Consider the following 16634-nt stretch of genomic DNA (forward strand, 5'->3'; position numbering starts at 1 on the left):
ATTGTGACTTTCAGAAAATCTTACAGGAGGAAACAGCTAATGCCCCTCTTTCTTTGTGGTTATCTTTTAGCGCCGTCTTAGACATCTTCGGAACATTGCTGCCCGGAACATTGTTAATAGAAATGGCCATCAGCTCCTTGATACCTACTTCACACTTCACATGTGTAATACTGAAAAGACATATAAAGGTAAGGGAATCTGTGTACTTGTCACCCACACATCGTTATACCTCATTTTTATTCTTTTGTAACACAAGTGCTTCTTGCTATTAATGCTTACTGGAAAGCTAAATTGTCATGCTATCTAAGAATATTTCATGAGCAGTTGTAATATACTCATATATTAAACATGACGTTTGGACCGTTCTTTCAGATAATTAAGGCTTACATTGATAAGTTTATTATTCCTTTATGAATGTTAGCTCTTAATATCTTTATTCCAGTAACTATCATTTAAAATATATGAGTCCAGTATCCAATACTAATTTGCTTTTCTTTAAGATGTACTTGAGTTCTTTAATATTATGGTAAAATTGAGACCTCGTTTGTATCTTCTCATGTCTGTAATTCCTGTGGATATAGGTCATTTTTAGAGGAATGGCATAGTTTCTTTGAATTCAATTTTATGTTTTGAAATGTAGATTCTTCCATAAGTGACAGTTCTAAGAGTACACCAAATGTTTGATTCAAAATCACAAGCATTTTTTGAATACATTTTGGATGAGAGGCACTTTGACATAACCACTTGGATCGTGTAAGAGAGGAAGCATGGTATAATGATACGAATATTGGTTTGGGATTGAAAATGCATTGATACTAGTTCTAACTCATCTATTTACTAACTGTGTGATTTTGGATAAAGATCATAGCTTTTGGAACCTCATTTTTCCCATTTGTAAAGTGGAGAGAATGAGATCTTACAAAGTCAGCAAGACAGATTTTCATGAGGACTGAGATAAGGTGATAACACTTGGTAAGATGTTATTAAAAGTCTATTTATATAAAAAAAAGGAGCATTATTTTAATAAGAAGTACTAAGGACTTGTTTGAATTTTGTCCTGTGGCAAAGATGAAAAGTTCAAATAACATTTTATCTGTTTGGTTTTAACTATTATACTTTAAAAGAAAGTTATTAAAGCAGTAGTTGTTTGACAACTTTTTTCTTTTTTTAATTTCAGCATATGCTCATTAAAAAATTCAATCAGGAATTATACAGAGTAGAGCCCCCCCACATGTAAATAGTGTTAAAATAGTTTTTAAGGATGAAAAAAGGACTCTAAATTCTGCCGTTTTTCACATAATTTTATTTCATTCTTATTTTTTTCATTCTAACCATTGCATATTTCATAAACAATTGTTTTAATCTGAATAATGAGTGCCAGTACTATAACAAATACCACAAATTTCAGTAGTTTAACATAACGACATTTCTTACCCTAAAGTCCAGCACAGGTGTTCTTGATCAGCTACTGCCTTGGCAGCTGTCCTCTATGTGGTGACTCAGGTGTCCAGGCTCCTTCTGTTTTGGAATGCTGCTGTCACCAACACGTGACCTCTGGCATGGCAAGAGCGATTATTTGAGGGAGAGTTTTTTTTTTTTTTTAATGGAAATGGCCCACCTCAATTCTGTCACATTCCACTGGCCATAAATGAGTTGTACCATCCTTTTTAGATGAAAAGGGGACTGGGAAATGTCGTCTTCCTAAATGTTCAGAAGGAAAATGAAACAGTTTGGTCGTTATTTGTCCAAAGGGTATAAGCATTTTTGCAGATCTTAATGCATTTGGTCTGCTGCTCAGATTGGTTTTATCAGTAGCAACATATGACAATGCCAAAGTATTTTAAATTTTTGATAGGTTTAGAGAGAGAGAGAGAGAGAGAGAGAGAATATCTTGGCTATCTTCATAGAACTTCTCTGTCCTTGCTCCAATGTTATCTCCTATGAGAGTAGTTAATAGAGTACTTAGCACATTTCAGATATTTGGTAAATGATAGCAATTATTATTAGAATTGTAATGTTAACAGTAATCAGAATAGTTTCTAAAAAGAGAGTACTCATGGGACTGGTTGATGACCATGGTGTGAAAACCTGTCTAAGAGATACGCTGAAAGCAAAGGGACTTGTTGTTGTTGTTCTTGTTCTTGCTTTTTGTCTTCTCGCTCAGATTACATCGTGAGCTAAGGAGTTTTCATTGACTGTTTCTTGAAGTTATCTCAATAAAATGACCAGTAACACAATTAGGGAATAGCTGATGACAGACGATAGGAAATTCAGTGTCTGGTAGTGGTTTTGAGTCTGTCTCTAACTGGCGAGCCCTTGGCTAGGGCATTCAGTCCCATGCGCTGAGCTAGTTACAACTTTTAACTACCATAGGAGGAACCAGGAAGCTCTTTCCTTATTAAACCTAGGTACTATAATCTTACGTTATGGACAGACATGAATATTCATTTCATGATCATTATGTGGCACTTGGTGGTGGGTGACTGTGATAGAATGCCAGTTGGCTCTTCTCATAAAATCACCTCTGCCACCTGTTTACTGGCATCATTTGTTAGTTTTAAAAGAAAGCTTTTTTGTGTTTGTTTTTTTTATTGGAGGAATATCTGAAATGCTGATTTATAAGTTATTTTATTTCAGCTGAATTCACATCAGCTCCTAAGAAAGTATATATGAGTTTTTTATTTTTTTACATTTTTGACATCTTTTAGTGCTTGTAGGAGACTGTCTACCTTTTAGGTAATTTAAATCAAGCACCAGTTATCAAATCTCCAGAGAACAAAGTCTTGTGTTATAAAAAATACTTTTTTAGCCCTTTTAGTAATTTTTTTTTAAAACTATATATGGCATATATAAATAAGAATATATGTATGTATACATACATACACATACATTTATATAGTTAATTTATGGTTAGAATGATTGGTTAGCCATTTGTGAAGTAAATGAAAAGAATAATACTTAAGGCTACTTAGTGTTAGGGAAACAGGTATTTTCATAAGTGGGATTTTAAATTGGTACAATATTTTTAGAGAACAATTTGGCAATATCTATAAAATTCAAACTATTTTTCTTTTTATCTTGCAGTTTTACTTCTGAAAGTTTATCCTATAGATTCAAATGTCTTAGAATATATATCTTTAAAAGTGTTCATTTATAACATTACTTGAAATATCTAAAAATTAGATATAATTTTTATTACAATTAAAATAATTGTTTAAAATAGGAAAATTAGAAAACTGCTAAACAAAAAATAAAACTGATCTAATCCTATCATCTTAGTAACATTACTACATAAATAAAAATTTAGGTCCTGTTGTAAATTCTCTCTTAGGACCTTTTATTCCCCCCACTTATTACATTGTGACTATCTCTCAGCAGAATAGAATTATTATCCTTATTTTTGTTTTTGTTTTTGTTTTAAGGAAGACAAGCACAGAGTATGGTAGATGGTACGGTTGTCAAAAAGTGCTTTAATCACAAGAGCTTGCCCATAAGACTATTACATCCAGGTCTGCTTTTTATTTACTGCTTGATGATTCCCAAGCTTTAGTTATATTAGTGGTCAACTTCAACAATTTTCACTATGTTTGTATTTTACCTATACTGCTGCCTACTTAATAAAATTTTTAAAGTTCATTATTTTTAAACTTATGTCTAAGCATAACCTGTGAACTTGTTGATTAAAAAGAAATTTACTGTCTACCCTGTGCCAGGAATAGTTTTACGTGCCGAGGAGACAGCTGTTGTAAAAACAAACACTGCTGTCTTATGGAGCTTACAATTGGGGGTTGAATATATGAGCCATAAATTTCCATATGTTAGAAAAAAGTAGTTTCTCCATGTATCACCTAAAATCATCTCAAGTGCCAGTGGTATGTGCAGCACACTTGGGAAATAGTACCCTTTAGCAACCTGAGGGTACAAGGGACAGCGACAGAGCATCAGGGAGGCGACTTCAGCAAGGGCAGCAGAGGGAATGTTGGAGGATTGTTTGGAATGTCTGCCTGACTCTCTGACACATTTCTTTTTTGGTTGTGTCTTCATGTTTTGTAACATTTACAACATACATGAAGATTTGTGGAATTATGAAATTTTTATGCTTATTGAGGACCTATGGTTGTTATTAGTCTAATTTGCTAAAGTTGTCCAATGGAAAATAGGCTAAAGAATGTTAGAGACAGAATGTTAATGATAGGTAGAACTAGAACTTTGGTTACCTGGTTGCTAGATCAGGATTGATTTCATAACATTGCAATGGATAATCATTAGAGATGTTTGAGAAAAGGAGAGCATGTAGAATCAGTTATAGAGAGTTAGGGGTAGAGGAGAAGCAAGTCTGAGTTTTAAGGGCTCAAATTCGAATCTAGAGTAAAAGGAGCCAGTAAGGTAAACATCACTAAATTAAATCTTAACAGGTTTTGACCTTTCTTTACTAATGTTTTCCCCTTTAAAATATTTTTATTTAATCTTTATTTCAAATTTGTTTTTTGCAGATAAAGCTACAGAGAGAATAGATTCCTTGAAAATGTTTTAAATATTTTATTGGAACATATGTTTAAAAGTTTACAGGATTAAGAGTTAATGAACTTATTTTCTTCCATATCACTTACTGTTCTTTTTCTTTTTATCCCCAGAATTTTACAGAAGTGAAGTGATTAAGAATTCCTTGGTAAGTTTGCTTTCTGTCAGGTACATATGACTAAGCCTATAACTCCTGTTTCAGAAAATGCTGAGACATAAAATAAGTTCAAGTTCAGTTTTGGTATTATGATCCTTCTACAGTTAAATCTTCGGCTCAATTACTGCTTAAATCTTCACTGATTTGTTCATTGCCATATCTCTAGTGCTTAAAACATGCCTGGCACATGGTAGGTGCTTGGTAAATATTTGCTTGAATGAGCTGGTATCTTTTCTGTTAAAAACTGTGGTGTTTTTTCAACTCAAATTTTATAATTTTATAGCTTTTATGTACCGTAGAGGTTTTGACTTACCAAACATTGTAATAAATGATATCTTTGATATAAGTCTTAAGAATTTGATGGCACTGTTCAGTTAGAAATTGAGAACTGTCCTACTTTTGATAATGTGTACACTAGATATTTGCATAAATGGCTCAATTTATTGGGTCATGTTGATGAAAAGAAGAGGTTTATGGTAATGACAATATCTTTTTTATGGTCCAAGACCATACTGGATTTGGCCCCTGCCCACTTTTTCAACCTCATCTCCTAATACTTTTTCTCACTCATTGTGTTCCAAGTATACCTCATTGTTTCAGTGCTTTGAACATGCCAAGCTTGTCTTGTTCCCTATGCCTAGAACACTTGTTTCCCCAGCTCTTCATTTAGCTCTAGAGTCCTCTGAGGTCTCAGCTATGTCACTTCAGCTGGGCCTTCTATGACTCTTCCATCTACGGTTAAGGTAGTTCCCTTTCCCCTAGTCACTATTTTTCACGTCACCTGTTTTATTTTCTTTAGAGCATTTATCACTGTTGGAAACTCTTATTCACTTACTTGTTTGTGCTTTTATCTGTCTCTCATCTGCCAGAATGTAAGTTCCATGAGAGCAGGGACCTTGCCCGTCTTGTTCACCACTGAAATCCTACAGTGTAGAATAGTATAGATGCTCGGTGAGTATTTGTTAGATGAATGAATGGATATCCGCGATATATTTGCAGAATCCTATTAACATATGTTAGCCCATTTTGATCCTTAGAACAACCTATAAGGTGGATAGGGTAGCTCTTAAGAAACTGACCTCCAGACAGGTTCAATAATTTTTGCAGTCATGCAACTGTGAGACCAGAACCTCAGTCCCCAGACTTTCTGTCTTCAGGTTTCTACTACACTTTCCTCTTCATCAAGCTGTCTCTATCATCTCTAAAATATCATAACAGATTTGGATCCTAGGCCAGACAGTTTCTTTGAGCCCATCTCTGGGGAGCTCCAATCGTCAGTAAAGCTCTTGTTCTACATAGAGACATGGTGCACGATATATCTGACTAGCACCCTGCCTGACACATAGTAGCTACTGAGTAAATATCAGTTTTTCTTCCTCTTCTGTCTCAGGCGGATCAGAAGCAGTCTACAGACAAGTGAGAGCTGGGAAACGGGGCTTATGGAACAGATAGAGTAGAACGTTATCTTGATTTATCTACTCCGTTTTCTGTAGTCAAAACTCTAGTTGGGATGGTTTTACAATATCCCGTTGTTTTTTCCTCTGGATTTGTGTCATAATGGACTCTATGCTGTCATGGCACTTTAATGGATTATTCTACATTATTAGTATTATATTTACTTGATATTTACTTGACTCCCAAATCCATATTTCTAAATGTCATCTCTCTGAATGTTGACTCCTATCTTCAACTTCTTTGTCCCCTACCTTCAGTTGCTTCTGATCTGTATGAATTGTGACATCTTCATCCCTGGTGTAGTTAGGCTGAATATTGTTTTATACAGTGGATTCTAGACAAAGGAAAGGGTTGGGCAAAAAGACTTCCAAGATTATTTCGACTTACAATTTGTAGTGTAATTGTTTCCTGAGTATACTACTTACAACATTTGTTTGCATTGTAATTGTTCATGAGCATTTCATCTCCAAAGTAGATGAAAGCTACTGGAGTTCGGAATCTGCCCGAATATCTTTATGTCTCTCTCTAGCTCTTAGTGTACTTTTCCTATTGGGTAGTTTTGTGTTAAATATTGATTTGTTGCTATTTATTCTTAAGGATATTCTTCAAGATTATGATATCTTGATCAAGGACTATTTTTGTTTCTTTTATAGCTTAGCATAAATTTGATAAACCTCATTTATTCTTTTCTTTTTGAAAGGATTATTCTTATCTTTTTGCTAAATCGTTGTGACTGGTTCAGATTAATGGGCACTGGGCACCATAGGAGTCAACAACCCTCAGAGAATGTGCTGGAGATGGAACATTGTTACCTCCCTTCTGCTGTCTCTGGAGGACCATGGATGAGCAGATTTGTTGGTTTCTTCCTACTTATGAATTTGCAGTTTTTAAGCTATTATGATATTTGCCGAGTAGAGTTAGTGGTTTTAATGCTTTTATTCCTGCTGCTTACCATTGTGCTTGCACGTAGAAGGTACTCAGCAAATGTTTCTTAGTGAATGGATTCTTCTATAAATAATATTTATCGATTGACTTTTAATAGCTGCTAAAGGATTAGGTAAAGTCATACTTTATTTTAGCTAAGAGTTGGGTGTATTTTTACTCTGGTGGACTAAGTTGGACTCCGATCAGACTGCGACTGTTCTTTTTTACACATGTAACTTTAAGGCTTTGGCTCTTTTCCCTAGGTTTATAATCTGAACTTGGTCCTCGGACCAGAGTGGCCTGGTTTTGCCACTCTGATGTCAAAGGAAACCTGGAAAAATGGACACATGACTAAAAAAAGTGTTTCTCCCCAACGATTAGAGGAACTGTCCTTATGCGCCTATTCTGTGCGTCTTCCTGATTCTGAATACTCCAGATTAGTGCTGTGCTGTCCGGGAAACTTGCTGCAATGGTGGCAGTGTTTATTCTACATGCTGCCCAGTACAGTTGCCGCCAGCTGCATGTGGCTATAGAGCATTTGAGATGTGGTTAAATCCTACCGAGGAACTGAATTTTTAATTTTATTTAATTTTAATTTTAGTAGCCACAAATGGCTAATGAATATTGTATTGGACAGTACATTTCTAGATGCTTCTGAAAAGCTTTCTTACAATCTGTAACATTAGCAGGAAGAAATTTCTTGGTGTGCTTTTAAAAAATATGTACTTTGTACTTATACTATTAATACCATTCTAAATCAGTATAATTTCTGCTCCTGTGGTTGTCTTAGGTTCTTTCATATAAAGGATAAAGCTTATGAAGGCAGGGACTTGTGCCCTTCATCTTTGTAACCTCCGTCGTCGGCATTGTGTTGCGCTTGGCTTCTGTTTGGCAAACAGCAAGGAAAAAATATATGTCATGTGTAGTATGTACTATACACACACATATTTATATCCTAATCCGAGTAGTTATAAGACTCACCATTATTTTGTTTTCACCAAACAAAAATAAACACTCTGATTAAACTGAAATATAGGGCCTTGGTGATAGTCCTGTGTGATTTGTAGTTCATTCTCACCAGCCTCTTGTTACTTTGAAATTGTTTTCACCCATTCCAAGGTAGTGTTTATGTAGCAGTTTTTCCTTCCGTTGTGTGCACTGCTTGACTTGTCATAGGGAATCGTTTGTACGTATCTCGGCCATAAAATGTAAATCAGCTTCCTAAATTTGTGGGAATTTCTCTCAAGTCCTATAAAGAAGATGGATGAGATTATTTCTCCTGACAAATATTTGCTTCTCTAATACCACATTCATGCCTTGTTGCTGTCTCTGTGCCTTTCTGCCTACACAAAAACTTAATACTTTTTATTGAATTTAACATACCTACCGAGGTTGGACAATTAAGTTTGTGAACTCATCCTAGAAAAAGTGCTACATACCTCATTGCTGAATATCACTACGGTCACCTTCGAAGTGCTCCTCTTGGGAAGCTATGCACCGATGCCAATGCCTAGTCTACCCTTCAAAGCAATTTTGGAACTCCTTTTTTTCTGGAATGGCCAGCAGAGCTGTCATTGTATTACCCTTGATGTCCTGAATGTCATCAAAATGTCTTCCTTTCAGTATTTCCTTTCTCTTTGGGTAAAGAAAGAAGTCACTGGGGACCAGTTCAGGCGAGTAGGGAGGGTGTTCCAATACAGTTATTTGTTTCCTGGCTAAAGACTCCCTCACAGACAGTGCTGTGGGAGCTGGTGCATTGTCGTGATGCAAGAGCCAGGAATTGTTGGCGAACAACAGTTCAGGTCGTCTAAACTTTTCACGCAGCATTTTCAGCACTTCCAAATAGTAAACTTGGTTAACTGTCCAGTTGGTACAAATTCATGATGAATAATCCCTCTGATATCAAAAAGGTTAGCAACATCATTGCAACAAGTTTGCGAACTTAATTGGCAGCTCTCCTAAGAGTTTACAGATCTTAAGTATATATACATCTTGATGAATTTTCTCAAATTGAATACACTCATGTAGACAGCATCTAGATCAAGAAATAGGTTTTCAGTGCCCCAGAAGCCCCCTCCTGCCCTCTTCAGTTACTGCTACTCTCTTGATTTTTAACCCCATAAATTAATTTTACCTGTTTTTGAGTTTTCTGGAAATGATATCATACAGTATTCACTTTTGCGTCTGACTTCTGTCTCAACTTTATATTGTGAAAGTCATTCATATTGTGGGGTGTATTTGAAGTTTGTTTGCTCTATAGTGTTCCATTTCTGACTCTACCAGAATGTATCTGTTCTCCTGTCAATGGGCACTTGGTTAGTTTTTAGTTTTGAGCTTGTATGCTGAGCAGTGCTACTATGATGTTTCTATATACATCTTTTGGTTGGATATATGTATGCATTTCTGTGGGGTATATATCTAGGAGTGGACGTGCTGGGACTATGCATTTGATCACCTCTATTATACACTGCCAAACAGTTTTCCAAAATTATTGTTTTATTTACACTCTCACCAGTAGTCTGCGAGTTCTGGTTACTCCACATTCTTGGGAACGCTTGATATTTCTTCAGTCTTTTGAATTTAATTTTTGATAGATATTATACTCAGGAATTTTTTGTTTCAATCCAAATCAATAGAGATATTTTAAATGGCAATTAAACTCAGCACAGGTAGTACCAACAGTGTCCTAACTTAGAAATGATACAACAGCTATTTTTAGGGTTGTGAATGCAGAGACACCTGATGACTGCCACCTGGTGGTCAGATATGGTAACACCTGACTGATTTTAACGTTTCTAAAATCAGAATTCATCTTACCCTGTGAAGAAAAGTGCATGTTAGAATTGAGAAATTGGAATATGTTAAATGGTAATAAATATAATGGAGTAAACTAAAGCAGAAAAGGGGAGTATCTGGCAGGGGTGATTGCTTGTTTTTCGATGGTAATGACATAGAAGATATCACTTGAACAGACACCTGAAGGAAATGAGGAAACACACTGTGTGTCTGTGGGGGAAGACTGTTCCAGGCCAAGAAACAGGAAAGTACAAAGGTAGGAGTATACTTGAGATTTTCAATAAATGGCTAAGAAGTTAGCATGGCTGGAATGGAGTGAGCAGGGGTGGTTTGAGATTTTAATAGGTTAAGTATGAGAAAAGCAGGGGCAAGGAATTGAGGATCAGGGCAGCAGAGGAAATGGCCTGGAGAGATAGGGGATGCTGGTTAGGGGCTGAATAGCATGAGAGTAAGGTTATGAGTCATACAAAATTAGGAACTTCTTGTGGACAAGGACCCCAACTTACTCATTTTCCTATTTCCTGATGGCCCTAGCACAGTGTTTTACCAAGAGAAGGCCAATAAATGTCTATTGCTTTGGATAACAAGAATAATCCACCGTTGACAGGTTAGGTGGTGGAGATATATCTGCAAGTTATATATCAGAGTGACGGTTTCTTCTCAGGTATATTTAGCATAGAATAATTATTGTTGAATGTATAAGTTAACTTTAATGTCTCCAGCTTCAGCTAGCCATACCCTCCAAACCATTTAATTTTCGGGAACCTTTTTCTGGTTCCGGAGGAGGTTAGATCCTTAATATGATTGGTGGGTCATTGGTAGTAAGTAAAATGATTGAAGCAGTCAGAATGGAAGTAAATAAATTCTCTAAAGTTGATTTTGTCCACACACAAAAGTAAAGACAAATTATAATGAACCCACCTGTACTCATCTTTAACAATTATAAAGTTAATCATTAGATATTTTTACCAAAAGAGAGTTTTTAAACTTTTAGTAGAAAACTGAAAATTTCATGGTGGGAGTAAAAACAGTGATAGCTAGTTCATGTATGTTTTGTTTTTTTTTTTTCTCCTTACAAATTTTCTTCTGTTTTGGAAATATATTTTTTTTGGTAAAAATATATTATGTTAACATAATGACTTTTTAAAAAAATTTATTGGGGTGACTGACAATTGTTAGTAAAGTTACATAGGTTTCAGGTGTACAATTCTGTATTATATCAGCTATAAATCCCATTGTGTGTTCACCACACAGAATCAGTTCTCCTTCCATCACCATATATTTGATCCCCTTTAATCTCATCTACCACCCTCCTCTCCCCTTACCCTCTGATAACCACTATTATCTTTGTCTATGAGTTTTTGTTTCTTTGTTTGTCTTGTTCCTTTGTTGCTTTCAGTTTTATATCCCACATATCAGTGGAATCATATGGTTCTCAACTTTTTATGCCTGACTTATTTCACTTAGCATAATATGGAACAATTTTTATGAAGATTCTTAGTTGTGTTTCTTGTAACCATACATTTGTTATTGAGTGGTAAGACCAGTGATAGCTAGTTTGTGTGTGTTTTGAAATTTTTCTGTATTTGTGTGTTTTTTAATAAATAAGAGGCATTAACTGAGAAGTTATTGAGCAGTGTTATAGAGAAATTCTCCTGGTAATAAATAATTTAGATTCTCTTGTGGGTAGTTAATACGCAGTGAACTTTTCAGAGCTTCAAATACCCTGATATTCTGCCACTGTGAATTAGTGAATATGGTCTAGGTCCATATTCAAGTGCTAAATAATGTTAGCACTTGAATAATTTGTTCCATTGAAAATGGGCTGATGTGTATAGGAAAATATAAATAAAAATCATTTTATGGGTCTTTGCAATAACATTGGGCAATAAAGTTTTTGAATGTGTGTCTTTTAAAAATTAGTTTTATTAGTTTTTTATTGAGATACAGCACACTTTACAGTAAAGGGCACAAATCATAGCCTGATCACTTTTCAAAGGGAACAGATCAGTGTAACCCAATCAAGAAATAGAGCCTTATCAGTACCTTTTGTGTTCTCCATCTAATTACTACCTTCTGCCAAAACCATTATCCTGACTTCTAGCACCATAGATTAATTCTGCTGGTTTTTGAACTTTTATGTGGCATATACACTTTGGTTTAGCACAATATTTGTGCAATTCATCAATGTTGTTGCATGTAATAAGTAGTTCATTAACCTTAAAACCTCAGTTGCCCCACATGTTGTTTAGAGTAAAGGACTACTTCCGTGGCAAGACATAAAGGGTCTTCCCTTGTTTATCTCTCTAGCTTTGTGTCCTGTCACTCTTGTGTTATGTGTTCCAGCAGTTGCCTTAGTTCCCTGACCATTCCTTGCTGTTTCGCACCTCTGAGCCCTTGTTTATCCCATTTCTCTTTGTCTGGAATACCTTATTTTAATCTGGTGAAATCCTATTTGTCCTTTAAAAGCCAAGTTTCACAGCCTCTGTGGTCTTTCATCTGTTCCTTCAATGTTTGTTATTCCCTCCTGTGCTACTGTGTAACCTTTTGCATCATTCTGTTAATTGAATTTTTCATGAAACAAGGGGATTATATAAATAGAGGTTTGACTCCAACAATAGGTTGGAGGTATTTTGAGGGCATTTATGTGTCGGTTCTTAATAATTGTGTATTATGTGTTGAATAAATAAACAAATTGCCGTATGAAGCTGTATTAATGAGAGGTTAGAACCTATGTTCCTTTTAGTGGCTATAATAAATAAACAGAGAAATTCAGAAACATCATTATCGTCCGTAATTGGAATGTCTTTTTGGTTCACTTAAGTTTGCAATTTAATACATTTATGAGGTCTTTGGTTTTTTAAAAACAAAATGATTTACAACCTAATTGGAATCACTGTAAACAAGTTAGAATGTTCCTAAAACATGTTTTCCTTTCCATCAATAGAATCCAACGTGGCGGAGTCTTGATTTTGGACTAATGCCGGACCGTCTTGATACGTCTGTGTCATGTTTCGTGGTGAAGATATGGGGTGGAAAAGAGGACGTCTACCAGCTGCTGATTGAGTGGAAAGTCTGTTTGGATGGGCTGAAATACTTGGGTCAGCAGGTAATTTTCAGGCTGCAGTTTCAAGTAGTTTTCTTCTCTGCATTTGCCTTTCTGTTGATTCTTCTGATTCTATATTTCCTTCTATAAAGAGAGACTTTTATGATTGTTTACGTAATTATAAAAATTTGAATCACTGCCAAGTTTAAAGAAAAAAAGAAACTTATGACCAGGGGCCCTGAGCTGCTAATATAAGAGGATTTGTTTTTGGTAGGAAAGACTATGCTTTCTCATGGCACAAGGCTTCTTCTGTCTTGCTGGATGTTGCCCTCTAGAATCTGAAAATTAAGTTGAAAATAAGGAACAAGGAACATACTATTAAATACCTTCTCTTATGACCATGAGAGCTGGGTTACTCTAGGACTAGGAAGAACTACTGCTTATTGAGCCGAGGGATGGCACATACCTGGCTTATATCCTGCTCCCTTTTCTCTGTGAGGAACTTGCTGTAGGCCATAGAGCTCGTGGTGCCTGGCAAAACTGGTAAAACCGATAGATAGCTACACTCTTCTAGCTGAGCTCAGAAGTAGCTCCCTAATCCTTTCTAATGTTGTTCCAGGATGCAACTCATAGCGATATATCAGCACTGCATGTGCAGTGGAAACGATTGGCCAGCCCCAGACATAGGTTATTACAATTAATGTTTACAGCAACCTTGTGAAGGTTGATAGTAAAGTAATTGCCTGTATTTTCCAGATGGGAAAATTAAACCTCAGGGAATTGAGGGAATTGCTCCAGATCACACTGCTAGGTGGAGCTAGGATTGAAATCTAGACCCCTGATTTAAAAATTTGTTCTCTTTTGTGATGTATCACGTGGGTGTTTCCACCCACTCCACCTTGCATGAATGCCATTTCTGTTTTGTGATACCTGTGGGACTACTGTCAAAGGTAACCCTAAAATGTCGGTCATGTCTACAAACATCCCTGATGTTTCTTAGTAGTTATTACACGTAATTTCTGGGGTGTTTCTTTGAAAGAAACAATTCTTTTTAGATTATAGAAAATTTCTGTCCTTGTTTTGCTTATCGTACTTTATTCTATGTCCTTTTATAGTTACCAGAGCAATCAATACGTGTAATAGATCTATTTCTTAGCTAAATTCTAACCTGCTACAAATTTTTCATCTTTCTTATTTTTATATTTTTTCCTCTGTTTTAGGGCTGGTCTTAATTAAAATTGACAAAATGATGATTTTTGGCTTAGGACCTTCCTTCTCTCTTTTAGTACCAGGAACTTACTGCCTCCGGGCTGGCCAACCAGAGCCCTAAACTGAAGCACACACCCTTTCTAGCTTCCCACATGCTTAGTTGGCTGCCTGTGGATAGACCAAGATATTAAGCATTTGTTTGTTTTTCTTCTGAAGGTATTATTTTGTGGAGGATGACGCTTCCTAATATTACAGTTGCAGGGCTATAAGCTTGTAGGGGAGTTTTTGGCCAGAGAAGATGGCTTGCGTCATGCTTTTCAACTCACACATTCCTTAAGTGGTGGCCTTAAAACAGCTAACTGTACTTGTGTCTAACCTGCCCAGTTTAAGAGTCAGCATTCAGGTGTCTTCTTACAAAGTTAGTTATGCAGGTAAAACAGGCCAAAAGAAAAAGAAAACATGGTTTTTTAAGCCAATTTGAAATTTAATATCCTTGTAGAAAGTCAAAACTCACCTGTGAGTTAGGTATAACAAGTAACATACTACTAGAAACTCAGATAAAATAAAATTACAGATTTTTGGAGGAAAGCAAGACTAAGATGTATCAGGATAATAGCCAGAATCACTTCTGTGCATTGATTGACCTGCTTTCTACTGGGCATTGTTCTCAGTGGGAAGGATCCAGAGATGAGTAAGGCAAGATTCTTAGACCTCGAAAACTGATGATTGATTAATTCCTACATAGAGAGCTATGGGAGTAAATGGAGGAGGTATTCACACGAGCCTGATAGAGTCAGGGAGGGCTGACTTTGGAATGAAATGGCTTTTTTTTACAAGTTAGGTTGGTAGAGGTATGATTTACATGCAATAAAATTCACTCATTTAAAATGTAGAGTTCAATGAGTTTGAAAAGTATATAAAGTTGAGTAACCACCACCACAGTGAATACCGTGTTTCCCTGAAAATAAGATTTGGCCAGACCATTAGCACTAATGTGTCTTTTGGAGCAAAAATTAACATAGGACCTGGTATTATATTATAATGTATTATATTATAGACCCGGTCTTATATTATATTAAAATAAGACCGGGTCTTATATTAATTTTTGCTCCAAAAGGCGCATTAGAGCTGATGGTCCGGCTAGATCTGATTTTTGGGGAAACATGGTAATATTGCTGTCGCATCCCGCACAACAAGGGCAGTGAGGGTGCGAGCAGGGGCGGTTTGGGTTAAGTTTTTAAGAAACAAACAGAGACTTAACGCTGTTAAATCTCTCAGAAGGCCAGAGGTCTCTCAGTCTCAGAGGACTGGAGCCCAGAATAAAGCCGACTGGAGGCTTTTATTGATAAGTATACAAGGGAGTAGCAGTGTTTTTGGCACGGTCTGTGAGACTCACTTATCACGTTATAGAAACATCCCAAGCCAATTATGTTGATCTTCAAACAGCCGAAGCACAAGGTCCCATGATGTCTTACCTAAGGTATGTACCTTCTCAGGGTCAAGTCTCTCATATAGTAACAGCTCCGTAGAGATAACTGATCTTTGTTCTCCTCATGACTTCTCTCACAAACAGTTGCGAGGGAAAAGCCAGGGCCCGTAACAGACTTTCCCAGGCAGGTGGAAGGGGAGGCAAGGCCCCTTCCCATATTTTTCTAAGGCAGCTCATTGGGGGTCCCCACTTGGTTCTGCCTGGCTTAGGTTGTATCTCCCGTGAGATATCTTACCCGTCTTTGGCTGCAAACCATCTTTTGGGGACCAGACAGAGAGGTATAAGGTGTAAACACAAGGATGGAACAGAGTGCCAGAAAGGCACAATCTCACAGACTCTTTTTTTTTTTAAGGAAAGACACGGAGGGACAGTTGGCTAGGCTGTTGTACAACTGCAACTGCTATGAATATTTAAATATAGGTCTTTGTGTTGACATGTGTTGTCATTTCTCTTAGTAAATACCCAGGAATGGAATTTCTGGGTAATGGTAAGTATATGTTGAATTTTATAGGAAACTGCCAAATTGTTTTCTAAAGTAACTACCATTCTGCATTTTAATGGGTTTGAAGTGGTATTTCATCAGGATTTTAATTTTAATTTTCCTAATGACAAAATGATGTTGAGCATTTAAAAAAATGTTTATGTGCTATCAATCTCTCTCTCTCTCTCTCTCTCTCTCTCTCTCTCTCTCTCTCTCTCTCTCTCTCTTTCCCTCTTTAGTGAAACATTTAGTGAAATGTTTTCTCGGATCTTTTGTCCATTTTCAATTTTGTTGTTTGAATTCTCATTATTGAGTTGTAAAATTTCTGTATGTATTCTGGGTATGAGTCAGTCCTTTTTAAGATACATATTTTCCAAATATTGTCTGCCAGTCTGTGGCTGGTCTTTTCATTTTTTAAAGTGTCATTTAAAGTAGAGAAGTTTTTAAATGTTGGTGAAGTCCACGATACAAGTTTTTCCTTTTATGTTTCATGCCTTTTATGTTTTCTCTAAGACATCTTTGCCTAACCCAAGGTAATAAAGATTTACTCGTTTGA

The 16634-nt window shown here is 36.2% G+C and overlaps 1 protein-coding gene across 1 annotated transcript in view; it reads left to right on the top strand.

Moving 5' to 3' along the window:
- The window catches only part of UVRAG (UV radiation resistance associated), a 272693-nt gene that overhangs the window by 26026 nt on the left and 230033 nt on the right, over positions 1 to 16634 (top strand). The window contains exons 2-4 of the mRNA XM_081061802.1: positions 71 to 188; positions 4635 to 4669; positions 12801 to 12962. Coding sequence (XP_080917928.1) covers positions 71 to 188; positions 4635 to 4669; positions 12801 to 12962 — 315 coding nt within the window. The remainder of the gene's footprint in view (positions 1 to 70; positions 189 to 4634; positions 4670 to 12800; positions 12963 to 16634) is intronic.

This window comes from Rhinolophus hipposideros (genome assembly GCF_964194185.1).
Source record: "Rhinolophus hipposideros genome assembly, chromosome: 10".
Taxonomy (NCBI): Eukaryota; Metazoa; Chordata; class Mammalia; order Chiroptera; family Rhinolophidae; genus Rhinolophus; species Rhinolophus hipposideros.